Source organism: Armigeres subalbatus, chromosome 2 (assembly GCF_024139115.2).
Source record: "Armigeres subalbatus isolate Guangzhou_Male chromosome 2, GZ_Asu_2, whole genome shotgun sequence".
In the NCBI taxonomy this organism is placed as follows: domain Eukaryota; kingdom Metazoa; phylum Arthropoda; class Insecta; order Diptera; family Culicidae; genus Armigeres; species Armigeres subalbatus.
Window position 1 is genome coordinate 298,968,505 of NC_085140.1, and position 27,873 is coordinate 298,996,377.

General features: G+C 41.6%; 1 protein-coding gene across 4 annotated transcripts in view; it reads right to left on the reverse strand.

Moving 5' to 3' along the window:
• Positions 1 to 5,600: 5,600 nt before the first annotated feature.
• LOC134216603 (uncharacterized) overlaps positions 5,601 to 27,873 on the reverse strand; it is a 79,499-nt gene continuing 57,226 nt past the window's right edge. For all 4 annotated transcript variants that reach the window (XM_062695469.1, XM_062695468.1, XM_062695470.1 and 1 more), the window contains 7 exons: positions 26,809 to 26,988; positions 24,224 to 24,421; positions 24,067 to 24,162; positions 9,349 to 9,447; positions 9,156 to 9,287; positions 8,803 to 9,091; positions 5,601 to 8,725 (listed from right to left, as the gene is read on the reverse strand). In XM_062695469.1, coding sequence (XP_062551453.1) covers positions 8,535 to 8,725; positions 8,803 to 9,091; positions 9,156 to 9,287; positions 9,349 to 9,447; positions 24,067 to 24,162; positions 24,224 to 24,421; positions 26,809 to 26,931 — 1,128 coding nt within the window. In that variant the 5' untranslated portion in view covers positions 26,932 to 26,988 and the 3' untranslated portion in view covers positions 5,601 to 8,534. The remainder of the gene's footprint in view (positions 8,726 to 8,802; positions 9,092 to 9,155; positions 9,288 to 9,348; positions 9,448 to 24,066; positions 24,163 to 24,223; positions 24,422 to 26,808; positions 26,989 to 27,873) is intronic.

Consider the following 27,873-nt stretch of genomic DNA (forward strand, 5'->3'; position numbering starts at 1 on the left):
TAAGTTAATTGCCCCTATCCGTTCGTCCAGCTGCTAGCTGTACTCAGCCGATCCTTTTTTCGCTGACATTCGGATATTGTAATGCATCGTTCACTGTGATATTTCATTCGACACAGTTGACAATCGTGCGCGCATTTTACTGACAACACGAGGTAGTGATCAGAATCAATGTTCGGACCTCTGAATGTCGTTGTCGTAATCTCACATCACGTATTCCCTTTTTTTCGATTCATGTTTACGAATGCCACACTCCGGTTCACCTCTCATCATCTCACGAAAGTCACCTCTCATCATCTCACGAATCAGTCTCTTCGTCTGTTATCCGGATCTAGAGGCATCCGTGGAACTGGGACTGAGTTGGCCATAGGTTACCTACGAGCTAAAAACATATCTCCAAACATACTGCATTCCAGCAGAGGCTAATGACGGGTAAGAAGCCTAACGACAATCCAATGTTATGCGCCGTCCGATGTTGCCGAGCTGTATGCCATCGTGGATAAAGTTCTAGAAGGTGACGTAGATTAGCTCCAACAGCACGGACTGTAAACGTGTAATGGGTCGCTATGATCTTGGAGAAATTAGTGAAAACGTTGAGCTGTTTGCATAATTTTGTGGCAATAACAACATGATGACTGGTGGATCGCTCTTTTTCCATCAACCAGTGTACAAATTCACGTTGCTCTCTCGTGATAGACAAACTGCAAATCAAATCGACTACATCTCCATCAGCCGAAATGGACACGGATCCTTCTTGATGTCCGTAATAAACGCAGCGCTGACATCGCGTCTGACCATCACCTTCTAATTGGCAAAATCCGATGTCTCATCGCTTGGATTCAGCGACGGGAGGAAAGACTCGGAAGGCGATTCAACAAACTCCGACAAGAAGATCCAGCTGTGAAAATATCGTTCGTTGAAAAAAAGTGGACGACAAACAAGAATGACTTTATCAAAACAAGCAAGAACAACCTTGGTGAGCTACGAACTCAGTGGGAAGAGTGGATCACAGATGTAACCTGGCGGAAGATTTATGATTAAGAGAAGCAAAGGCCGCGATAGAGCGGACAAGAACCAGAACAGTCAAATACGAGTCCCGTCAACGGTATTCCGCTCCAGAGAAGCCCTAGCAGCACAATTCACGTTGATTTGGTTGCAATAACTCATATATGACCAAATTTGGTCATATATGAGTATCATCAACTGATTTACAACATGTGTGTTGCTCGGGAGGAAGTTAAACGCGGAATACCCACGTCGCATGAATGGAACAAGAATGAATCTGAGGACGCCAGCAACAGACGCAACGGGTTAGATACTCACTGACCCAACTGATCAGCTGAAACGTTGGTTCAAGTAACTCGAACCTTCAAGTGTCGACGCGCGGCCAACCATCAATATATCATCATGAACCAACGGTGCGACACATTTCGCGTCAACTCCAAAACTTCATCATTGCAGGAGATTGGAGAAGCCATCCGAAGCATGAAATCCAACAATCTTCCAGGGTTGATCGCATTTCAGCAGTGATGCGCGAAGCTGCCCTATGCTATCTGCGCAAGTGTTGCATCAACTATTCTGAAATATCTGGGACACCGCTACTTGTCCGGCCGAAAAGTGGATGCAAGGCGTTAGGGTGAATGTCTCGAAAGAAGAGGATCTGTCTGTGTGTGACAATTGTTAGGGCAGCATGTTACTGTGCAAAGTTATCCTAAATCGGATACAAAAAAAGATAGACACGACTTTCCGACGGTAGCGGGCAGGATTCCACCTCGGAAAATCATGTATGGACCAAACTGTCACGCTCCGTATCATCCTGGAGCAAGTCAATGAATTCCAAGAGTCCCTCTATTTGGTATTTATTGACTACAAAAAAGCTTTCGATCGTTTCGAGCCACGAAAAATCTGTAAGGCACCCTTAGACCCAAGGGGGTTCTGGATAAAATCGTCGGCCTTATCCAAGCGCTGTGCGAAGTTTTTACGTGAAGAGCCCTGCATGACGGAGCTTTGTCTAACCCCATCCGGGTAGTCTCTGGAGTGAGGCAAGGAGATAAACTCCGCTATTGTTCCCCATCCAAACCGTGAGCTGTTCGGGCAGCCTATTACTATGGAGTATCTAAACAACTTCGATTTGGCGGAGGATATTGCTGTGCTAGTGTAATGGCGCCAGGGATGTCAATCTCCCCGGAGAATTCACCGCGGTGCACATGTGCGCCTGCACCGCGGTGAATTCTCCGAATATCACCGCGGTGTTTCATGCTACACTCACCGAGCCGCACCGACACCGCGGTGCCACCGCGGTGTGCAGCAGAATAGCAGCAAACTACAGTATGATTCCCGAGTATGCGTATTGCGACCAAATATTTGACAAATATGAAAGCGAATATGAAATTGTATCGAATATGCTTGATGAGTAGAACTCGGAAATCGATGTCCGATGCCATTTTGAAATCCAAGATGGCGGACCGAAATTCAGGATGGCGGCCATATGGACTAATTAATTGATCTGAAACCATGCAATATGGGTGTCTATCGATCGGGTTTGATGAGTAGAACTCAGAAATCGATGTCCGATGCCATTTTTAAATCCAAGATGGCGGACCGAAATTCAAGATGGCGGCCACATGAACCAATTATTTGACGAGAAACCATGCAATATGGCTGTCTATCGATCGGGTTTGATGAGAAGATCTCGAAAATCGATGTCCGACGCCATTTCTAAATCTAAGATGGCTGACCGAAATTCAATATGGCGGCCATATGGACCAATTATTTGATCTGAAACCATGCAATATGGGTGTCTATCGATCGGGTTTGATGAGTAGAACTCGGAAATCGATGACGGATGCCATTTTGAAATCCCAGATGGCAGACCGAAATTCAAGATGGCGGCCATATGGACCAATTATTTGACGAGAAACCATGCAATATGGCTGTCTATCGATCGGGTTTGATGAGAAGAACTCGAAAATCGATGTCCGACGCCATTTCTAAATCCAAGATGGCTGACCGAAATTCAATATGGCGGCCATATGGACCAATTAATTGATCTGAAACCATGCAATATGGGTGTCTATCGATCGGGTTTGATGAGTAGAACTCGGAAATCGATGTCCGATGCCATTTTGAAATCCAAGATGGCGGACCGAAATTCAAGATGGCGGCCATATGGACCAATAATTTGACGAGAAACCATGCAATATGGCTGTCTATCGATCGGGTTTGATGAGAAGAACTCGAAAATCGATGTCCGACGCCATTTCTAAATCTAAGATGGCTGACCGAAATTCAAAGTGGCGGCCATATGGACCAATTATTTGACGAGAAACCATGCAATATGGGTGTCTATCGATCGGGTTTGATGAGTAGAACTCAAAAATCAATGTCTGTTGCCATTTTGAAATCCAAGATGACGAACCGAAATACAAAATGGGTTCGATTATCCGGAGAGAAATTTTTTTCAACACTCTGGATAATCGAGTACGCCCTGTATGCAATATGAGTGTCTATCGATCAGGTTTGATGAGCAGAACTCGAAAATCGATGTTCGATTCCTTTTTGAAATCCAAGATGGCGGACCTAAATTCAAGGTGACGGTCATATGGACCAATTATTCGAGGTGGGCCATGCAATATGGGTGTCTATCGATCGGGTTTGATAAGTAGAACTCGAATATCGATGTCCGATGCCATTTTGAAATCCAAGATGTCCAACGATATTTTGAAATCCAAGTGGTTTTGATTTTAAAAATGACGTCTGACATCGATTTTTGAATTCTACTCATCCAACCAGATCGATAGACACCCAAATTGTATATTTTCAGGTCAAATAATTGGTCCATATAGCCACCATATCGATCTGCCATCTTGGATTTCAAAATGGCATCGGACATCGATTTTCGAGTTCTACTCATCAAACCCGATTAATAGACACCCATATTGCATGGTTTCACGTAAAATAATTGGTCCATATTGCCGCCGTCTTGAATTCTGGTCCGCATCTTGGATTTCAAAATGGCATCGGACATCAATTTTCGAGTTCTACTCATCAAATCCGATCGATAGACACCCATATTGCATGGTTTCACGTCAAATAATTGGTCCATATGACCGCCATGTTGAATTTCAAACCGCCATCTTGGATTCCAAAATGGCTCCAATACTCGATTTTTGAGTTCTACTCATCAAGCCCGATCGATATACACCCATATTGCATAGCTTCAGGTCAAAAACTGGTCCATATTGACGCCATCTTGAATTTCTTTCCGCCATATTGGATTTCAAAGCGGCATTGGATATCGATTCTCTTGTTTTACTCGTCAAACCCGATCGATAGACACCCATATTGCATGCTCTCACGTCAAATAATTGGTCCATATGGCCGCCATATTGAATTTCGGTCTGCCATCTTGGATTCCAAAATAGCATCGGACATCGATTTACGAGTTCTTCTCATCAAACCCGATCGATAGACACCCATATTGCATGGTTTTACTTCAAATAATTGGTCCATATGGCCGCCATCTTGAATTTTGGTCCGCCATCTTGGATTTCAAAATGGCACCGGACATCGATTGAAGAATTCTTCTCATCAAACCCGATCTATAGACACCCATATTGGATGGTTTCACGTCAAATAATTGGTCCATATTACCGCCATCTTGAATTTTGGTCCACCATCTTGGATTTCAAAATGGCACCGGACATCGATTTAAGAGTTCTTCTCATCAAACCCGATCTATAGACACCCATATTGGATGGTTTCACGTCAAATAATTGGTCCATATGACCGCCATCTTGAATTTTGGTCCGCCATCTTGGATTTCAAAATGGCACCGGACATCGATTTAAGAGTTCTACTCATCAAACCCGATCGATAGACACCCATATTGCATGGTTTCACGTCAAATAATTGGTCCATATGGCCGCCATTTTGAATTTCAGTCCGCCATCTTGGATTTCAAAATGGCATCGGCCATCGATTTACGAGTTCTACTCATTAAACCCGATCGATAGACACCCATATTGCATGGTTTTACTTCAAATAATTGGTCCATATGGCCGCCATCTTGAATTTCGGTCCGCCATCTTGAATTTTGGTCCGCCATCTTGGATTTCAAAATGGCATCGGCCATCGATTTACGAGTTCTACTCATTAAACCCGATCGATAGACACCCATATTGCATGGTTTCACGTCAAATAATTGGTCCATTTGGCCACCATCTTGAATTTCGGTCCGCCATCTTGGATTTCAAAATGGCGTCTGGCATCGATTTTTACGGTCTATACAATAATATATGTAATTATGTAATGTATATTTGGGTGGCTTTATATTTTTATATTAATTTTTCACTCCGGGGAACTTATTATAGACTTATAGCACGTTTGATAGGAGACTCAACTGTACTTACGAACTTACTGGCGCACCGTGGTGCACGGTGCGGCTCACCGAGGTGTATTCTACACCAAAACACCGCGGTGTTCAGCTCGATCTCCCCGGTGATTTTTTGACACCGCACGGTGCACGGTGCTGCTTGCACCGTACACCGAAAATCACCGGGGAGAATGACATCCCTGAATGGCGCTATGACATGCAGAGTAAGCTGAACGACCTGGCCGAACGCTCCTCTACAGCGGGTCTCGTCATCAACGTCAACAAGACCAAATCGTTGGATGTCAACAGGAACAACCCCTCTCAATTTACAGTAGCCGGACAAGCAATGGAGAAGGTACAATATCTTGACAGCCATTTAGCGTCGGACGGTTGAGCCAAGATTGACACAGAAGCACGGGTCAAGAAGGCTAAGGCTGCTTTTGCGAGTTTACGAAATATATGGAAGTTCAATCAGAATTGTTAACACACAAACTTTCACTTCTTCATCTCTAACGTGAAATCTGTGTTGTTATATACCGGTGAGACTTGGTGTGTGTCAGCAGTGATCACGCAAAAATTGCCAGTAGTCATCTACCGTTTTATAATTCGGGCTTGGAGATCTCACAACAGGTTCTAAAATGCCGAGCACCGTCGGTGCTGCTAGCCAATATCAACAGAAATTCGAGGGACTCAACAAGAAATCTAACCTGGGCCCATATCAAGGCTAAATCAAGCAGCCGCCCTGGATGGAGATCTTTAACGCTAGTCATATGTACCAATAGAGGTGCTCAGGACCCATGAGTGAGTGAGTGACTATTATATTATTCACGTTACTTTTCAGAAAATACGTTAACTCATACCGTTAAGAAAAAAAAGTTCAATTAGTTGGTAAGCAATGATTACACTGAATCGCAATAAGTAAATAGATGTAGTAACAAAATAATTGCACCTAAAACTGATGGACATAAACCTTCCTTCCTTCCGTTTTGTAAAGGTAATACTCTTCGTTTGACTAGGTAGAAACTGTAGTTAGTAGGGACCTATTTAATACCGGTACGGTTTGTTTCAGTTATATTATGGGGGTATAAAGAAATACCATGGACTTTTGAACCTAATATCTATGACTTTCCTACTCAAACTGTTCTATTGCACTGATGGAAGGGGCACAGTGGGCATATGAAGCATAGCAGTGTTGCCAATTCAACCGATATATTTATTGTCCTCGAATGGTATTGTATCATGCTGGTGATGGATGATGAAAAGGTGATCGATAACGACGTTTGGAAAGAACTATGATCAACGTATCATATGTGTTAGTGTGTATGATACAGATGCGATCGTGGAAACATAAACCTCTTCATTGTCCAACGGATCGTTGTGCGTTCTAGAACGGATTTTCCTAACAGTGTCGAAAAATAGTGGGCGGATCTCTCAGCTTCCATTATCTAACTTTTTTCGCTACTTCTGTCTTGAGTATTCTCCAATAATATCGGTTGAGTTCGGTTTACGTTTTGTTTTTACTGTATGGACGGCAGATAAGATAAATACTCCAAAAAACTGACTCAGCTGCGCACATTTTCTATCGTTCTACAGAGAGATTTAAATGTAGATAAAAGATTCAACTAAATTTGAAAACTTCTATAAAATAGTTGCACTGGGACGGATGTGGCATATGTTTTAATGTCGTTAGTTGAAAAGTATTCAAGCAGGTCTCACCTATGCAATTGTACACGAAGCTTCGATAAAGGTTCGATAGAAGAATAAAATACAAACTTCTGCCTTCAAACAACTCTAAGTTTACTTTCTACGATAGAGTCTACATATACAGCAGTTTCGGATCCACTACAACAACAAACTGCTTACCCGCAACAAACTGTTCTGTTCAAGAATATTGCCAAAATCGAACTTATTCGTGAAGTGATGCGTATGAGTTAAGGTGGTGCTACTGCTGCCGATGTTGTAACATAATTTGAGTGCCACTTTTGCCCACTGTGCTAGTAAATAGAGATTCAAACCTGACTTTGCAAAATGAGTCACGAAAGGTTGTCACTTCTATCCAAAAAATATGATATGTTAATGAGTTAACAGAATGTAAACGCTCCGACTTAGTACGTCGGTAAAAGATAAGAACATTCTCACGTAATTTCACCTAGTTCTATCGCTTCTCCATTCTCTGAAAAGATGTGACCACGTGTCACACAAGTACCAACTTTGGTTTGCTTTTATTGTATAGTCTGCATGGCTAATGAATCTCGTTTATAGCAAAAAATCGTTCGTATTCATAATTATATCTACAATTTTGTTACCTCCTGCCCTTAATAAAAACCTGCCAACTAGTTTTGCTTTTGCTAGATAATATAAATGCATTACGAAATTATACACTTTCAAGTATCTTCATCATACTTCGTCTTCTAGTTTCATATAACTGGTTATCCAAAACGTGTTTTCCTTTATCAATCTTGCCGCCTACCGCTTATTACTTTTACTTGCTCAATGTATTACTGTACGAAATCTTTTGGTTACTAAATTAATATAATTTATATCCGTTATTGTTGTCACTTACTATGTTTGCCCGTCTTTTAATTGTTTGTAGGTAGCTCCTTTTTATTTGCATTTTTTTTACTAATATTATCAGAAGAACCTTATCAACGTTTGCAAACTACCGCCTATACAAAAATCGACAATCAGGATAAGTAACTGTGTCGTATCCAGTTCGAGAAACACTCTCAGAAATGTAAAACTAACATTTCAACAGAAATAATCAGATAATCAAAGAACGTAACTGGAACAATATCCCTTAACCTAATTCTAGGTGATCTGACCTACAAACTACTGCATTGATGTTTTTTGTTCTGATCTGTTATGTTACCGGTATGGCTTTCCCGAAAGGTACTGACGATTATGAGCTCCATTCGGTAGAGAAGAAAGGATCGAATACATATGGTTTTGTCGACTGCTACTTTATATAACTCTATGAACGTTTCTTCGTTTCGCTTGCACCTCGATGATGGAGAAAAACTAGTGGTAGACCCTGGCGAACTTCTGCTACTTCAGAACTTCTTCGTCTTCTGTGCGCGGTGCTGCAGCGCCGGCCTAGAGGCCAGCCAAAACTAGGATGTGGTGTATAGGAGAAAGAAACATAACGGAACAGTACCTCTAGTTATCACGCGCTGGAGTAGTCGAGCGATCGGTTCGACGGCCCTGGGATGGCGTCGTCGTCCAGGACAAACGTGGGACTTTGCCGTGAGGTTGAGGCAATTGGTTGGTAGTGATAACCCTGACGGTTGCGGTGATTCGATTTCTGCATATTACCTAAGGTAGGACGCTGATTATATGATTGGTCGGGACGTTTCACTGAAATGGAAATAAAATGTGAAACATGTCTTCGAATTAGGTACTCTACGGAAGCTACTTTCAAATTATTTCCTCACCTGGTATATAAGGTTTCTGATTACACGTTGGTGTTACGCTATCACCCGTTTCTGGTTTGTTATTATAGTTCCGATGATTCGATAGCTCGGTCGCGTTAATGTTGTTATTATCGGTAGTAGCGGTAGTGTTGTTTGCGATATTCGTTAACTCGTTACTACAAATAGGACTGAGTTCGCGCTCCTCCAAGCACATGTCGCTGTAGTCATCGATCACGTGACGATACTGTGAGGGACATTTTGTGAGGCCCGCCAGGATCACGGCCTCGATGGAGCAAACGTAACCAATTATCTGAAGAATGTAATAACGGTTAGGATGCTTATCGGAAACAAAAACGAGTTATAAAATTTATTACCGCTGATATGAACAATGTGTCCTTCGTGTGCTTTGGCACCCACATGAATTCCTCAGCAAAAAACACCATATGTATTAGTAATGATGAACCAACGAGAAATAATAAACCGATTGTCAGGTACATCCATGCATTCTACAATAACATATGAAATTAGTTTTAAGAACTTGTAGAAGTAAGGTTAGACCAAACTCACCAATTTTCCCCAGTTGAAGGGAAACATTAACGCTATATGTGATATATCCAAAAACAGCATCAAACACGTAACTAACAGCGAGAAAAGGGCACAAAAGACCTGTAAAATAGAAGACGTATCGGAAACGTTAGTAACCATAACGAAATCTTAAAGATAAGCTATTTTTGTTGAGATCTTAATGCTACCAACTACCTACGTTTAAATTAATGCTATTTAATATACGTAAGGGTTCATATTGCTAAAAAGTTCGTTTTCGCGATGAACTGAACTATTTATGGTAAATATCTGTGTCGTAAATATGGTTATGGTTAGGTTAGTTTACGTACCTAACTGAAACTTATCTGAATTAGAAAGTTTACAAGCTGATCCTCAGAGTCACGGAGAGTATCAAGCAAGCCAAGATTTTGTTTGTACCACGACGACCAAGAAGTCTTTTGGACTACGCCTCAAGGAAATGAACTTACTTCAAGTTGAAAAATCACATCTAAACACAACACTGAATCAACGATTTGACGCCACAATACACGGTTTGAGGTCGCATCTCACCATCAGGTATCAGGTATCAGAACGTCGGCTCCAGGGGCACGTTCACCTCAATTTGGGAGATTTGTGCCATCGCCTTCACAGCCTTTTTCATCACACACCTGACGGAAAAGGAAGTGAACAAAAAGGAAAGGAATGTGGATGGGAGAACAAAGGGAATGTTTGGAAAAGGGCCCTTGAAGAGGGTATACAACGCATAAGCGTACAAGAGCTTATAGCTCCTTACCACAACGGGTTATGAACAACAAAATACTCTGAAGGTTCAGGTTTCTGAAGTCAATTTCACTAAGTAAGTGTTTACCAAATATTTGGAAGCGCAATTGTGCATAGACTGGGCAGTTATAGATGATAAGAAGTTCCATAATCGGATTCACAACTATCACAAACAGATGATTCAACGCGTTGAATATTTGCCATGTGATAGTTCAGTCGGCAGTGACCTGTCAAGGCCTTGACTAAGACACTGCAATTCTGTTTAGACAGATTAACTAAATAGCTTGCTACTACCGGAGATGGCTCCCGGATGTACAATTTTGTTTGATGACATGAATCCAGACTACTCCAATGCCATTTGTGCTGAGTGACAGCCCAAGAGTTGATCAAAAGCTTCACCCAACACTTGGATATTGGAACAGCTGGCTCAGGACCAATAAAGTCATGCGATGCTCCATTACGAGCTAACTCATCAGCCAATTCGTTTCCAGCTATGGAAGAATGGCCAGGTACCCATATAAGGTGTAAAGTATTTACTGAATTCAGTTCCTCAATTTGAGTTCGACATGCGATTACTAACTTCGACCTTGAGTTGGCCGAGGCGAGAGCTTTAATAGCTGCTTGGCTATCTGAACAGAAGTATATTACTTTGCCCATAATGCGTTGCTGCAGTGCAGATTGCACTCCACACATGATGGCAAATATTTCCGCTTGAAAGACAGTGCAGTGTGTACCCAGCGAGTGTGACTGTTCCAATCTCAGCTCACGCGAATAGACGCCTGCACCTGCTCTACCTTCGAGGAGGGAGCCGTCAGTGTAACAAACAATGCTGTCCGACATACTTCTCTCCAAATAGCCAGATGTCCACTCATCCCGCGAGGGAATTGTGTCGAAAATGTCCTATAAGGAAAACTACTAACTTGTGTGAGATCACTTGGAGCAAGGAAAATTTTGTCCCAATTAACCATAAGCGGTAACAACGAAGTGTGTGTAGAACTGCGGTTTACAGGATTCTCTTCCATAAAACCGAGTACCCATAGTCGGTAAGTACAAGAAAATGCTTCTTGTTTGAGATGTATGTGTAGTGGGGCCACGTCGAAGAGAACTTCGAGAGCAGCCGTGGGAGTTGAAGAGAATGCACCAGTCATTGCCATTAGGCACATCCTTTGAAGATGGCCTAATTTAGACTGAATTGTCCTCACTTCCCCCTTTTGCCACCACACAAGACATCCATAAGCCAAAATTGGTCGTACAACTGTTGTGTAAATCCATTTGATATATTTGGGTTTAAGACCCCAAGTTTTACCAAAGGTTCGTCGGCATTGGCCGAAAGCCATACACGCCTGAACATTCTGAACTCAATCTTAGGAAAATATATTAAGCTCTTTTAGTGGAATGTATTAAACCGTCTAAGACGAATTAAGTACTGTCCATTTAATTCCACTAGTTAATTTTCGTAATCTTTGCAGATACGTATTTCGACCACAACTGTGGGGTCGTCTTCAGTGTCTTGTACTTGACTCGACTTGAGTCGAGTCAAGTACAAGACACTGAAGACGACCACACAGTTGTGGTCGAAATACGTATCTGCAAAGATTACGAAAATTAACTAGTGGAATTAAATGGACAGTACTTAATTCGTCTTAGACGGTTCAATGTTAGGAGTCCAGGAAAGCTTTGAATCCAAAATTAGACCCACATACTTTACTTGATCAGTTACATTGATTTCAGAACCAAAAAGATGTAATGGACGAATACCATTACGATTACGTTTTTCCGTGAAAAGAACAATAGATGTTTTATTCGGATTGACCGAAAGGCCATCCCTTTCAACTACCTGAAGAGCATTTTGCATCAGGTCGAATAAGGTAGTAATGCACAAACCATAGGTAGGAGAACCGCCATTATTGAGTAACCTCAATAGCGTATCTGCAACGAGATTCCACAAAAGTGGAGATAATACTCCCCCTTGAGGGCATCCGCAGACACTTAATTTCCTAATCGCTGCTTGACGTAATGTCGAGTAGAGATGTCGGTTTTTAAGCATCTGGTGAATCCATTTGGTAATAATATTAGGTAGCCCATGACAATGTGCGGCTTCCAATATTGCATCGAAAGACACGTTGTCGAAAGCACCTTCAATATCTAAGAAAGCACCCAAGCACGATTGCTTTTGAGCGAATGCTTTCTCGATATCGTACACAACCTTGTGTAGAAGAGTCACGGTGGACTTTCCAGATTGGTAAGCATGTTGATTAACATGAAGAGGCATGTTTGCCAAACAGTCATCACGAATGTGATGATCGATAATACGTTCTAAGCATTTCAGAAGAAATGAGGTCAGACTGATGGGTCTAAAACTCTTTGCTTCTTCATACGAAGCACGTCCTCCTTTTGGGATAAACTTTACAGTGACATCCCGCCAGGATATGGAAATATACCCAGTAGCAAAACTGCATACTAAAAGCTTTTTCAAAACATGTTTGATGAGTTCAAAACCTCTCTGAAGTAGAACGGGATAAATCCCATCCTCCCCTGGAGATTTGTAGGGAGCAAAACTGTTAAGTGCCCATTGAATTGATTCAGTAGTTATGATTCTACGTGCTTGAGCCCAAGACCCATAGCTACATGAAAAGACATCAGGATCATCCGAAGATGTTATATCGACACATCCAGGGAAGTGCGTATCAAATAAGTGCTCTAACGATTCTTCATCAGAAGAAGTGTAGTCGCCATTTGGCTTGCGAATTTCGCCAACTTGGAAATCCTTGGATCTCGCAAGAATTTTATTCATTTGGAAACATTTGCACAAAGGTTTTTCCAGCCGGATGGTTCAGCAGATCGTAGAGCCTTCTTGTAAGCTTTGAGAGCCAACTTGAAAGAATCCGTCCCTGCTGAATGGCGTCTGTTCCAACTCCTTCTGCACTGCTTCCTTAGCTTAGCCAAATCGGAATTCCACCAAGGGGTTCCTCTTGAGGTTTTTACAGAACGTAAAGGGCAAGCTTCTTTGAAAGCTTCCACGATGTGCAACGTTGTAGTATCAAATCAACTGCATCATCCAAGTCGGTAGGAGTTTCTATAGAAGGTAGATACCCATGAAATTTGGTAGAGAGCAACTCTGTGTAAAGATCCCAGTTTGTTGAACGGGGATTTCTAAAACGCAAGGTCTGCGAAGTAACATTCAAATGATCAAAGTAGATGTAGCGATGGTCAGATATCGATTCCTCATCTGACACATGCCAATTAGTCAATTCGTGACTGATTCTATTGGAGCAAAGGGTTATGTCTAACACTTCTGCTCTATTAGATACCATAAAGGTTGGGTGATTGCCTATGTTAAGTAAACTAAGTTCGGTACTACTTAAGTATTCCATCAAGCTGGAGCCTCTCAGATTGATATCCGAGCTACCCCAGATGATGTGATGAGCATTAGCATCACTGCCGACAATTAGCGGAAGGCCTTTTGAAGTGCAATATATGACAACTCGTTTGAAAGCATCCGTAGGGGATGGTTCATCATGTGGTAAATAAACCGAACAATAGACGTATTTCCTGACGGGGGTTCCGCCAGTTGCATCAATTGTGACAGCACATACATCTCTGGTTGTTAGTTCAGAGATAAGTGTAGCAACAATAGCATTGTTCACAAGCACACATGCACGCGGCATTGATCGAGATTTTTCCATTTCTTTATTGAAAGCAGCAAAAACCGGGTTCACTAGGCTACCTAGGTAGAAGCTACCCTTGCGAAAATAGGGTTCCTGCACCAAAGCCACTTGGGATTTGCCATTTTGCATGAGTCTACAAAGATTAATCGTTGCTGTTCTTTTATGCTGAAGATTGATTTGAGCTATCTTAACTGAAGCCATTGCAAATTAAGATAATGCACTCCCCAACTTCAGCATTAATATGAACAGCAACGATGAAACCAAATTGGTATCTTATCAAGAAAGTCAAAGACGAAACACAGAGTACAATGTGTATAACGCAAAAAGCGAATCCATATAGGTGACAATTTGTTGAAAAATTAAATAAAAACATGCTCATAATCCCACCCTTATTTAATCTCAAGTTGAGATTGAATAAGAGTAGCCGATTATTTCGGAGAAGCAAAAGTCAACTACGCCAAAGCTCCGGTTAGCGCAGTAAGGGCTAGATACTGTGAAGGGTGCCCTGGTGCTTCACAGGCTCCGTTAGCGGTTAGGTTCTTTTTAGACCCCCCTAACCATTCATTCGTAGGCACGGTAAGCATAAAGCCGCATCACACCAAGAATTTGGGGTCACCTGTATGGTGGACTTCTACCACCGGAACAGGCAATCCGTAGCGTTATTCTTAGCCAGATAACTGGCTGCCGACACCACACAGCTATCTTGGCTGTTCGGGGAGAGAAGTTGACATTGACTTTACGTCAACTCTCAAACTTATCTGAATTAGAAAGTTTACAAGCTGATCCTCAGAGTCACGGAGAGTATCAAGCAAGCCAAGATTTTGTTTGTACCACGACGACCAAGAAGTCTTTTGGACTACGCCTCAAGGAAATGAACTTACTTCAAGTTGAAAAATCACATCTAAACACAACACTGAATCAACGATTTGACGCCACAATACACGGTTTGAGGTCGCATCTCACCATACTCAAAAGCGCCCCACGCTCGCCAATTCGTTGTGTACCTGGTCAGCCCACCTCGCTCGCTGCGCTCCACGCCTTCTTGTACCTGCTGGATCGGAAGCGAACACCATCTTTATAGGGTTGCTGTCCGGCATTCTTGCAACATGCGCTGCCCATCGTACCCTTCCGGCTTTAGCTACCTTTTGGATATTTTTGAATTTTTGACCGCAATTTCTTCTGAAGCCCTTAGTGGCCCGACTTCCACAGATGATGCGCCATCGTATTTCCCGACTACCATTATTAGCAGCCGTTAGCAAGGATCCAAGGTAGACGAATTCGTCGACCACCACGAAAATATCCCCGTCTATCGTAACACTGTTTCTCAGACGGGCCTTGTCGCGCTTAGTTCCGCCCACTAGCATGTACCTACTTTGACTTCGAAGCATTCACCACCAGTCCAACGTTTCAGGCGAGTGCACAGTACTGCCACCTTTGTAAATGTTCGGCCGACAATGTCCATGTCATCCGCGTCTTGCGTTTTGCTTTGTGGCCGCGCATCTTACCGCACGGCTAAAGCCTAGTACGCTGTTGATACGGAAAGGGTTTACGGAAAATTTTATCAAATTACCAAAGTAAATTTGACAGCTGATTCAGTATGGGAGAAATGTCACTTTTCCGTACGGATGAATTATGGTACGAAATATGTTTCCGTGAGAAAGTGTGACAGCTCCATTTACTTTACCCAGCAGACATTAATAAATGTTTGACATTTTCACTACTTGTCAGCTCCGTGCTGCTCACGGAATTTCAGTAGCGGAATCATTCCGCGACCATTTTGTGTTCTATCTATTTGCACAATACTTAAGGAAGGTGCCCTTAGCGTAAAAGGTAACGGAATAAATGTGTTCATATGATCCATCTTAGTGGTAATGAAACCGATTATATGATGTCCCTAACCCCTGATCCCGACCCATGCCAAAAGGTTACGTAGTCTGAGAGGTGAAATAATGGCACCCTATAACCAGAAGATGGAGATGATTACAGGCATCACGGATATAATCATATCCTTCCTGGACAACCACAACAAATAACCGTAAAGAAAAGGTGGCAAAAAATGGCCAGATGCGACGCTATTATTGGCAAGAGAGGATTCGAAAAACATGGAGAAGATTTGTGTGGTGTCGAAATCCAGGATACTGCGATTCGGTTAAGAAGCAGTTACTAAGTTACTGCTGAACGATTGTCGCGCATCAATGATCAGAGGATCAAACGTCGCGTCAGTTGTAGATATAACATTCTGCAGTGCTAGATGGAGGAATGATAGTGGAAGGAGGGTGCACGAGGAATACCCAAGTACCACAAAGCATTACATTATTGCACATATATCAATCACAAATCGGCATGCTAAAAAAGATCAGTTTTAACGATGTCAAGTTGCATTTCTTTTTCAACTGTCAGGCAAAGATAATCTAAATCAGCCATTACGAATGCAGCGATGCATTAATGATACTTTATTTCAACATGTCAAAGTAATAGATGGGTTTCAAGGCCGTGCGACGTCAATCGTCTAGATGCATGTGCTGTAGAGTGTGGGTTCGATTCCTGCCCCGGTAAGAAGTGTAACAAGTGGTCTGTATGTCATTCCGAGATATGTGAGATTTTCGCGTTTTTTGTTCCGTATTATACTGCCGCTAACCGCAAGTCGAGCACATTTGTATATGGAGGCCCATACACAGATGTGCTCGACTTGCGGTTAGTGGCAGTATAAATGTAGTAAGAAACCAAAAACCATTTGAATATGCGTGAAGTATCATAACCATTCATCACCAACCGGAAAGGATGAAACCACACCACAAACCAGTTGGGCGGCCATTGGGGGGTGGCGTAGAAGGCCCCATGATAAGCGAAAAGCTCGGTGGGGAAATTAACTTTAGTCGAGGTGGCGTAGCCAGAAAATGGGCCCGGGGGGGGGTTGGATTTTTTTTCGAAGAAAAAATTTGTTCTGAAAATTTTGTTTTTGGGGGGGTTTTATGTCCAAAACTACCCCCGTGGCTACGCCACTGAGTCGCGAGGGTTCTGGAAAGATATGCGCCATTGCTTGGAATCATTTTGATAGCGATATCCAAACACGACAGACGTCTAAATATACAGAAATTTTATAGAAAGCATCAATAAGAAGCAAGTTGAGTGAAGGCTAGTGAGACAGTGGAAGCTGTGAAGTTGTAGAAGCCATCCAGGTAAAAACCGTCGACCAGAACTCTAACCTCTCTCAAAACTAAAGCGGTATCATTTTCCCCAATGTGCTCGCAGGACCCCTTTTGTTCATCGGTTGTTACCATAAGCCTTATCCGTGGGCGCCGCCATTTTGCTTGAAGGGCCGTGACGCCGTCGAACCGGTCCACGAGCAGCTCGTACTTGGCATATCAGGTGAAGAGAAAAGCGGAGAAGTGCAGAGGAAGGTGTAAAAGCGAAACGGTGAAGGGGCCCCGCCGACAGTCGAAGCAACGCGAACAGTGTGGAGGTAGGAGATAGAGGTTTAAGAAAGTGGGAGAAGTAAAGGTACCTGCGTGCTATACTTAATAAAAGGGGGGGATATAGTGTTAGCAAAAAAGTCTATAAATAAAAACCCAGACTAGGTAATCCACCTAGCGGTGATGAAGTCTTTCTCGTGTGTTATAAAAATAGTATTTTGGCCATAACTTTTGAGCCCATAGTCCGATATGGCCAATTTTCAATAGAAAACAATGGGAAAGGATTCCGCGTCGACTTGTTGCGAAAAAATCGGTTAAGGTTAAGTGCCAAAAAAATGAGTTTTTGGTATAAAAAATGTATTTTGGTCATAACTCCGCAGCCCATAGTCCGATCCGGCAAATTTTCAATAGGAAACAATGGGACAGGATCCTGCGTTGAATGCAATTTGTTGCAAATCGGATAAGAATAAGTGCCTGAAAAATGAGTGATATTTTTTGTGCACAGACACACACACATACACATACACATACACATACACACAGACATCACCACAATTTGTCGAACTGAGCCGATTGCTATATAACACTTTTCCACTTTAAGTCAATTTTATTTTGTATTTTCTGTATTTTCAACAAGCATTTATATAGCTACAAGGTTAATTGGGTATACCGCAAGAAGAAACAGTTCAACTGATCCAGGTGGAGTATTTTTTTTTTTTCCAGTTTGTTTATTTGGTAGGCCCAGTCGTGTATAACACTTTACAGGGCCAATATCAAGTGTTAATGGTTTAACAAAATTGAATTTAATTACACTACATATTTAGAATTAAAAATAACTAGTCATGATAAATTTCAATTTTATCAACGGCAATATTATAAGCGGATGCTATCCTGATTTTGTCATCCTCTATAATCTGTTGACGCTCGTTTTCGTCATCAATCCATTCATAAGTTGGAACTCTAAACCTTCTCTTCTCCGTAGGCGAGTCTGCTGGCGATGTAGTGACGATACCGTCCGTATCTTTTGTCGAAGATTTGGCTGCATTTGCTGTATTAAAATCCAGTACTTGTAGTCGCTTCTTTTCGTTCTTTTCGCTTTCTCTTTCGATTTCTCGCTGTGCTGTATAGCACCACTAGGTCCATCATGAAGCGTATCGGTTGCTGCTGCGACTTCTTTTGTTTCCTCATGCACAACGCTACCGAGCTTCATCGTTGCCTTCTGTTGTATTATAATTTCATTCCGTCGCTTTTGTACCACCGGACACATTTTTTCAAATGCGTAACCGATTTGCAACTAAAACATTTTGTTTTCATACCGTCGTAACTGATTCTTCCTTTTCGGCGTTGGAAGTAAACCACCTCAGGGATATCCTGCTCGACGTTCATGTACAGTCCACGTACACCAGTGAACATGTCCAGCTGGAACTCTGCTGGAAATCGTTCACGCACTGTTCGTGTCACTTTCCCTGAATTTCGACATAACTGAAGAAAGGTCGTGATCTGTTACCTCCGGAGGCAAGTCGTACACCCGCACGTATCGAGTATTTCCCCCGCCACGGACATGTGCACTATAACCTTCCTGCCATTGGTGTAATGGAAAAGAAGCTGCTTGCAATTATTTTCCAAGGAAAATATCATTGCTTCTTCGGTTTTAAACCGGATGAATACTGACTTTGGTCGGAAATTTTATAAGCGGTTTCCATCATAGAATGGTCACCGTTTAACGCTTTAACAAAGCGAACAATGTCAGCTAGAGCTGGCTGGGCGGCATTCTCCGGAAAGAGAAAAGCCAACGTATTCTTTACCGTCGCTTCACTGCACATTTCGATGAACCGTTTACGGCTAAAGTGCCGAAAGCAAGCGCGCGAGTGAGCAAAAACGTCTGTTCACAACAAGGTGTGATCGTCCACTGAGGTGGAGTATTTCGCAGTTTGACTCAAAGCTGCTGGATTTGACGAAGCAAACGTACCTGTTTTGAAGACATTTGCAAAATGGCCAACAAAACCCCGTTTGGAGTTATGGCTAGGACTAAAAGATTTGTTCTCAACATTGGCCAACCACGCCGTACGAGTTAGTAGATGTGGTATGTACCGTTAGTGATTAACGATGAACTCATCGTTGCTGCAAAATGCTTAAGCTAGACAAAGCACCGGGTTCAGATGGTATAAAACACGCGATTCTTGCTGATCTAGATATGCTCAGCAGATATCTACAACAATGTATGGTTAAGGATAACTTTTCAGTCCGTTGGAATGGACAGAAATCGGTACTGTTGCCAAAGCTCGGAAAACCTCGTGAAATTCTTCGGCATACAGGCCAATCTGTGAGAAAATGGGGAGAACAATATTTAACAGATAATCGGAAGAAACAAGCAACTTCGTAGAATGCCATACACAAACACCTCGGCTGCACACGGTAACAGCGGTCTAGGACATTTTTTACTTTGTTGGGAACATGAGACCACTGCGACCATCGATTTCATCTATATATTGTGGTGTATCCTCTTTTTATATATGCCAAAAATAAACAAATAATGGTTATTCACTATTAGTTATTATTGTAGGCACTGAAACCTCACACTTAATTTCATAGGGGCGTAACGGTATTGATCAATTTCTCTTAATTGATTTATATTTTGTTAATACAGGGGTTAGACAAAAAGGTTAAGATAGGTAAAATGATGACGAAATTCAGATCAGCATAGCTTTGCGTATAATAATCCGATTTTGATAAAAACCAGGACCATCAGTAGCGGACACTCTTCTAGTATACTGTTCCCCTGCAAAACCTGAAATTGATCCCTGGCCACCGGAGATGTTCCGGGTTTTCCAAGGGTATGTTCAAGATGCATTTTTTCACTGCTTGTCATTTTATGTGACGTTTACTTTCATCAAGTTTTATGCTTTCTCCAAAAACTAGAACTAATATGCCGACCAATAGTGGCTGTAGATCGAGAATCCATCTAAACTACGCAGATATATGGCCATTTCCGTAAAAACGGTACCGGGAACATGATGAAATAATAACAGATCGGAATAATTCAAATATGAGTATCTGACTTCATGGCTTTGCGCAACGATAATTACAGAAACATTTCCGGAATGATAGTGTCCACTGCCACCCTTATAGCAGGTTCCATGGGCTTTTCGGGAGGGGTGGTTTTGGCACCATCTGGAACCATGCATATATGGGTGTCAAAATCTTTATTAAAGATACATTTTAAGGACTGTAAAACTCTCTGGTTAATTTGCAACAGGTTCCGGGTGTTCTGCGAAAGTGACATTTGTTCAGGTTGTATGGCCAATCACGCACCGTTTTTACGAAAATGGCCATATCTCTGCGTATATCTAAAGGATTTTCGATCTGCTGCCAGCATTGAACAACATATTAGTTTTAGTTTCTGGGGAAAGCATCAAATCTGATGGCAGTAAACGTCACATAAAATGACAAGCAGAAGAAAAAATGCATTTTGAACATACCCACGGAAAACCCGGAACATCTCCGGTGGCCAAGGGCCAATCAAAGGTTTTGCATAAGGAAAGTATACTAGAAGAGTTACTGCGTCCAATGGTCGCAGTTTGATCAAAATTGGATCATTCTACGCAAAGTTATGCTGATTTGAACCTCAACAAATTTTTGCCTATCTCAACCTTTTTGTCTAATCCCTGTAACTCAATTGTTTCAAAAGCTACAACCGTGATTATTGATTTTGGTGCAAGATACAATCATCCTTTATCACACCAAGCCATTAAATAATCGACAACCTAGCGCAATTCGGTACAATAATAAAAAGAAAACATTGGCGAAGAGAAATCGATATATACAGTTACGCCCCTATGAAACTAAGCGCGAAAAATATACCACTGCACTGGGGGAAAAGACCATCAGATTTCACAGGGTTCCATAAGACCCTTTTTGAGATATCGGGATCGGTGGTGTGTTCAGAGGTGTTCAGAGCTTTCACTCTTTAGATTACAGAAATGACATTTGTCTTCATGAAATTTACTAATGAGTACAAGTGATATTGGCAGTGCCCTCTCATCAACCAGTAGACGTGTTTAAATCTTTTTTGGAAAGCTGCAATAGCTTACAAGTATGGGAAGCTTTTGGCTTTATAAACCGTTTCGACTGCTGGGCGTTCAAGGTATTATTCCGGTCAACTTGTACCTTTACTTTCTCCCAGTTCTGCCATGAAAGTTGCTCTAAGGCTCAAAAGGTCCACGAATTTCTTGGATAGTGATCTTATGAGTCATTCGAGTATTTTCAAAGAGTTTCAAATAAATTCGTTGATAATGATGAACGAAGACTGTTATGTTAAAGCAAAACTTTTCCAACCATAGTTTTCGAATACCAAACATATCTCGCAGTGATTGGGACGTAGAAGGATTAAACTTCCGCCCTGGATTCTTAATCTTCTTTGCAGATGACTCGAAGCAATATGATATGGTCGGTGCTAGACTAACAGACACAGGAATTAATCTCTCCGTGTCGTTGGGAAAATGGCCCACCGTATTTCAGGCACAAATATATATCATTTGCATTAAAGGAAACCAGTTTTTTGTCTTTATTGGCGAGACTTTCAGCCCAAGGCTGGCTCGTCTCGTGAAAGAAAACATAGACATGCCAATATTTGTATTCGTTTAGATAGTCAAGCGACGTTGAACGCTTTAAAATCGAAAACATACACCTTAAAACTTGTATGGGAATGTACCCAATTAATTGTTACAGGCGGGTAACAATTGTTCGTTGATTTAAAGCCTTGATCACGGAAAATAGGGACAAAAATTGTGAAAGTTTATTCGATTTGCTTCAACGGTCATTTCATAACGACGTGCGGTACGTGGGTACGGGGCAGTCGATATATGCGGGTAGCGCACCAGAGCGATTAATATAGGCTAGGTGTACCAGTTGTGGCTATAGCACCAGTTGTCGCACTAGTGCTTTATATGCCAAATGACCAATCAAATCACCGCAAACCAAGTTCATATCGATAAAGCATATTCGTATGACACGATAACACCTTTGATTTCCTCCAAAATAAGCAAAGCATAATTGTAAAAATTGATTTTGCTTAATTTTTAACGTCCTTTGCACCAGTTATCGCACTAGTGGTCCCAATTTGGCCAGTCCCATAAGAAAACAATGGGATTTGCCAAATAAGGAACCAAAATTAAGAATAGTGCCACAACTGGTGCATGCGTTCCTATTATGGATTAATCAAATTTGAGGTTAATAACAAATTTTATTGTGGTTTTCATAGCTGTTCTAAGGAGCAGGAAGTAGAACCTTTCGCTTGATATATAAAGTCCACCCACATGCCTTGTACTTATTTTTTAAAAAGCAGTTGTTCTTATGTATGGCGACAATTGGTACACCGATCCTAATCTGAGTGCCGAGTGGGTGAAAAGATCCACTGAACTGAAGAAGAGAGGCCAAACTGGGATCGATTGATGGGTTTTGGGCTGCTTGAGTGGGCAGTTGATGTTAACTCCTGGATAGAGATGCATCTTTAAAAGAAAACGGAGTGCAAGACACATACCCGGTAGGATCCAATACACACGTTTTCACGATCCGGTAGTGACATTTAAGTTGAAACCCCAACAGTGATTACAAGAAGGGTTCTGAATCGTAGCCGTACGCTTAGCGCCGGAATCGTGTCGTGACTCCATCGACGAATAGTTGCTCGGCAATCTTCGACAATCCGTCACTCATTGTATCGGACTGATACAGACATCCATGCGTATTTGGTTGGTACTCTAATCGCCGTGGCCGCCGAAAGCTTTCCTACTGAACCGCTTCCGTTGTTACAAACACTAAAACCAGAGTCAGCACCTCTGCCACCGGCTTTATTTCGCGGTCCTCGAACCAGTATATTTACAACTGGGCCGCCATTCTATTTCCCGAAAGACGCCATCACGGCTCATCTCCGTTGTCACATAGTTCGTGGCGGTTTCCAAGCTCCAATCATCGCTGCCGGCCTGCTCCGGCAACATTCAGCGGTTATTCCACCGACATCACCTGGTCCGTCGTTAACGTCAGTTGTTGAAACCACCGTCGTCGTAGTTCAACGTGGCTCCCACCGTCGCCATTGTGCCAAGATCGCCCTACATCGCACCTCCAAGCCTCCACACTACACTCCCGTGTAGTTTTCATCGTCCCTTCAATCGGACGATTGTTATCTTCGTCACCGGGCCCTTCCGGGGAAATCCAAGACAACTCTAAGAAGACGGCCTTCCGATAGCTCCGTGCGAGAAGAAGAGTAGCCCAACAAAGCACTGTTTGACCGTGAATATTACATGCCATATAGGTTCCCGTGATCCGAAATCTCCCCTGCTTCCGTACGCTATGAGACCCGGAAACCAAAAAAAGAGGTCGTGAGTACCCAAACCAAAGGCTGCCGTTGGCTCTAGACCAGCAGGCTTGGTATTGCTGCCGGTTCCCCTCCGAAACCGAACTTTATGGTGCCGGGTCAAAAGTAGGTCTTATATTTATCATTGCGGAATCAAAGGAAATGAGAAAGCTGGTCAGTTGGCAAAAATAGGGTCTTCTGTACAATTTAATGGGCACGAACCATGTTTTGAAGGAGGAAGGGCCGTTTGGCCGAATATCGTTCGAGTAAATGCCATTTGGCCGAAGGCCAGTAGGCCGAAAGTTATTTGGTCGAACACACAATTTGACCAAATAGACCATTAGGCCGAAGGTCATCAACTTTGTCCAAAACAAACGATACGCCAGGCACAGTTGTAACTACAATGTGCTTGCCAGGTATCCAAATAGGTATGTTTCACACCACAAATTAATATTATTTAGAAAGAGCTTTTTATGTTAAAATAAATGAAACCACGAAGTTGTTTTTCTTCGCACAAACGCAGTGTACTTACCATTAACCTTAATCGCCCGATCAATGGCAGTAAAAATAGTCCTACTTGAACGGTACCTGCCGAACATTCACAAGCAAGACAGGCTGCCGATGATATCTAAAATGAAGTAGAATCCAGTTATTCGGAGTACACAGAAAACGATCTACGTGGTACCTACCACCAGCAATATCCTCACGATGCCCGTAGGGCTGGTAAGATGTGAGGCGTCGCAGTGCAGCGCAACGCCCCACGGTAACGGTGTATTCCCTATCCTTTGACGATAATGCACATGCGAGTCCCAGGATGTGCAGGTGCCCAACGGTGATTCGAGCGAGATAGAAAGCTCACCAGCTCTGCTGCCAGCTATCTCGAAATCCTGCGAATGGTGAATGTATTTTTATATTAATAATTTAAGATGTAAGAAAAGATTTGTAACATTGGAGAATGAATATAATATGGAATTGTATAGAAATAACGGCACAACTTTTAAAAAATCTGGAAAAATATAATAATTATTTTGCGGCTGCCTAAGCTTTCTAGAAGGGAACATTGCTTGTTTCGTATGCATTCAAAACACGAGTAGGAAATATCGTTTCCCTTTAAAAAATGCTACATATTTCGAAGTATTAATCCAATAGTTCGAATGAACCTCCTTAGCCGTGCGGTAAGACGCGCGGCTACAAAGCAAGACCATGCTGAGGGTGGCTGGGTTCGTTTCCCGGTGCCGGTCTAGGCAATCTTCGGTTTGGAAATTGTCTCGACTTCTCTGGGCATAAAAGTATCATCGTGTTAGCCTCACGATATACGAATGCAAAAATGGTAACCTGGCTTAGAAACCTCGCAGTTAATAACTGTGGAAGTGCTTAATGAACACTAAGCTGCGAGGCGGCTCTGTCCCAGTGCACTATGGTCCAGGATACAGATTTACGCGGAAAGATGAATTTTACGCCAAAACTATATTTTTTAGAAAAAACTGTTGTTCTACAAAATTGTTTGAAATAGTAAGGCCATCATTATGGTTCTACCAAAAAATAGGGTGGCCCATCATATAAAAAAAATAGAAAATATTTTTTTTATTTCTCAGAATATTGACATGTTATGTTCTACAAAGTTGTAGCGCAGCTAATTCCAATCAATTTTGCTAAAAAAACTTTTTCTGTAGCTCTTAAGTTGGCTGATTTAGAGCAATTTTACCTAATTGGATTAGGGTGTACCTAAAAAACAGTATTTTTGATCTAATTTTTTTGTTTTAGATTTCTCGAAAAAGTCGTCTTCAGGTGACTTTTAGAGCTCAAAAAAATGCAACTTTTGATGGGTAAATATGCACAATATCTTTTTCCGATCAAAAGTTATAATCATATTTGGTAAAACCATAATGATGGCCTTACTATTTCGAACAATTTTGTAGAACAACAGTTTTTTCTAAAAAATATAGTTTTGGCGTAAAATTCATCTTTCCGCGTAAATCTGTATCCTGGACCATAGTGCAGTGTGGGGATGTAATGCCAATAAGAAGAAGAAGAAGAAGAAGTTCGAATGAACTAAACTAAGGAACTTCAGAATTGTGTAGCTTTAAAATTATTTCAAGGACGGCTGGAAAATTATTTTGTTTAATAGTACTTTCATGTGATTTATTATGGTCTCTACACCGGAAATATTTTGCTCAATGCGATTACTATTTTTCATATGGAAAATCGAGTGGTTGTTAGAAAAAAGTGTCAAAAATCGAAAAAAAAAGTGGCAAAATAAACGATAGGAAGGTAGGGAAACCCATTTTTTTCACATGTTGATGAAACATCTAACATTTTGGCGAGGCCCTAGTAGGACTAACCTACAATATACTACGCGCCTCAACGCACCTTCAATACCAGAATTCTAATTCGCCAACGCGTGATACGTTGTTCCCAGAGCTCACAGCTAAAAGGCGTTTTGCCTCATGAGTTTTCAGGCAACAAAATATCATCACTTTTAGGAAATGTTAAATGTTAGGAAATGTTAATAATATAATGTTAATATTATCAACAATTTTAAGATGGCATCTACATTGTTTAACTGTTGTATGAGTTGCATATGAAAATCGTAACAGACATTAAAGCAGTCTTTGTTAAGCTAGGGCATATTGCCCCCCATTCCCCTACAACGTTGCTATTCTGTAAAATACAATTCTGATGTTTATCATTCATTCACACCCTCTACATAAACTACCCATATTAACTAATATAATCCAGAACCCTGCACCAAACTGGTTTATTCATAGTCCCCTCGGGTGAGATAAGCTTTAATATTCGATGCAATATGGTGTCTACCAACGGTCCCGAAGTTCAAACTATTTGAAGTTGTTTTGTGGGAATTTCCAATTTCCGCCCTTCATCAATGATACATAAAGATGTCTTTGCCGACTGCGGCTGCTGTATGGCAAGAGCGGTCTGCACTGAGACAAGGACGCCGCTCGATGTTGAAATAAGCCTTTTTAGGACGTTCAGCACTCGTTGTAAAATGTGCCGAGAGCAAACATCGCAAACAAGCCTTCCAGATGCATACATTTATTGAATCAAATGCATTATTTCTATAGCGTGTATTGATTTTTACGATAGGTTTGTTATGATTGCACATTATGAATAATCGTTGGCTGAAAACAATTACGATGCACCATTATCCTAGATACGGCGCTTGTTCTTCGTCCTTATCCCATTTTCCGTTCTGAATTTTCAACAGCGTTTTATGGCCGATGAGTGTCTTGTTCTTTGATTTGGAAGTACGTACTTGAATGTCCTCTAGCTGACAGCAGGCCGGTTCGAGATCCCGTATTTCGTCCAGGAGGAATTCTATTTCGTCTGTACCGTATAAATCAGAAACTGACGGTATGTAACGTTGGGGTGGTTGCATCTCCCGTCAGGGGGCACACCCCCATCACCGTGTGCGATACTGGTCCGGTTGCCAAAACTGTAAGTGAAGGAGAAGAAAAACAGAGAATTAATTTTTCTTGTTAGAAAAATAAATTAGTAGAAATCTTAATTTTTGGATTTGAAGCGCATTAATACTGAATACTTCCTTGCCATGCCTTTACAGACTATACCTAGTCAATACTCAAATATGAGACTATTCAGTTTCACCACTCAGTCCCAAAACTTTACGTATCTATAAGTTAACAATCAAGTGATTGAATTAAGTGGGATATAATTAACTGGTCAAGTGCACAAGTGCTTAACGTTTTTGCCTTTCTCGTAAAACATTCTTTTTATAGAAGCCTCAGAGACCCATACCCGGGCAAAAGCCATGAACAGAATAACAAAACATGATATGGACTTGATTGATATAAGAGATAAAAGAACAGGCCACAATATCAAAAATTTGCACCGAAATATCATTTAAATATCAAGATATGTTATGGATAAGAACAAAATAATGGCACTTGATATCGATCACTTGTTACAAATAACATATCTTGATATCCTCATGTTATTTTAGTGCAAAATATTGATATTGTCGCCTGATCTTTAATCTCTTATATCAATCATGACCATATCTCATTTTGTTATCTTATCAACATTTGATATTATTGAGCTATTTTCGTCTACTCGGGTAGCAATCGACTCAGCTCAGCTCGACGAGTTCTGAGCAAATATCTGTCTGTCCGTGGGTATGTATTTTTTACAAGAAAGGAATGCAAAGGATTCTGTTTTAACACGGTACTTTTCGCTGGTATTTTTGATCGTGTGACTTCAATTTGCCACCAAAATCTTTGCATCATGTTTAAAAAAATCCTAAATAATTAAAAAAAAATCACATGGTAGGTAATTAATATGCAGAACACATATTTTAAGCTCT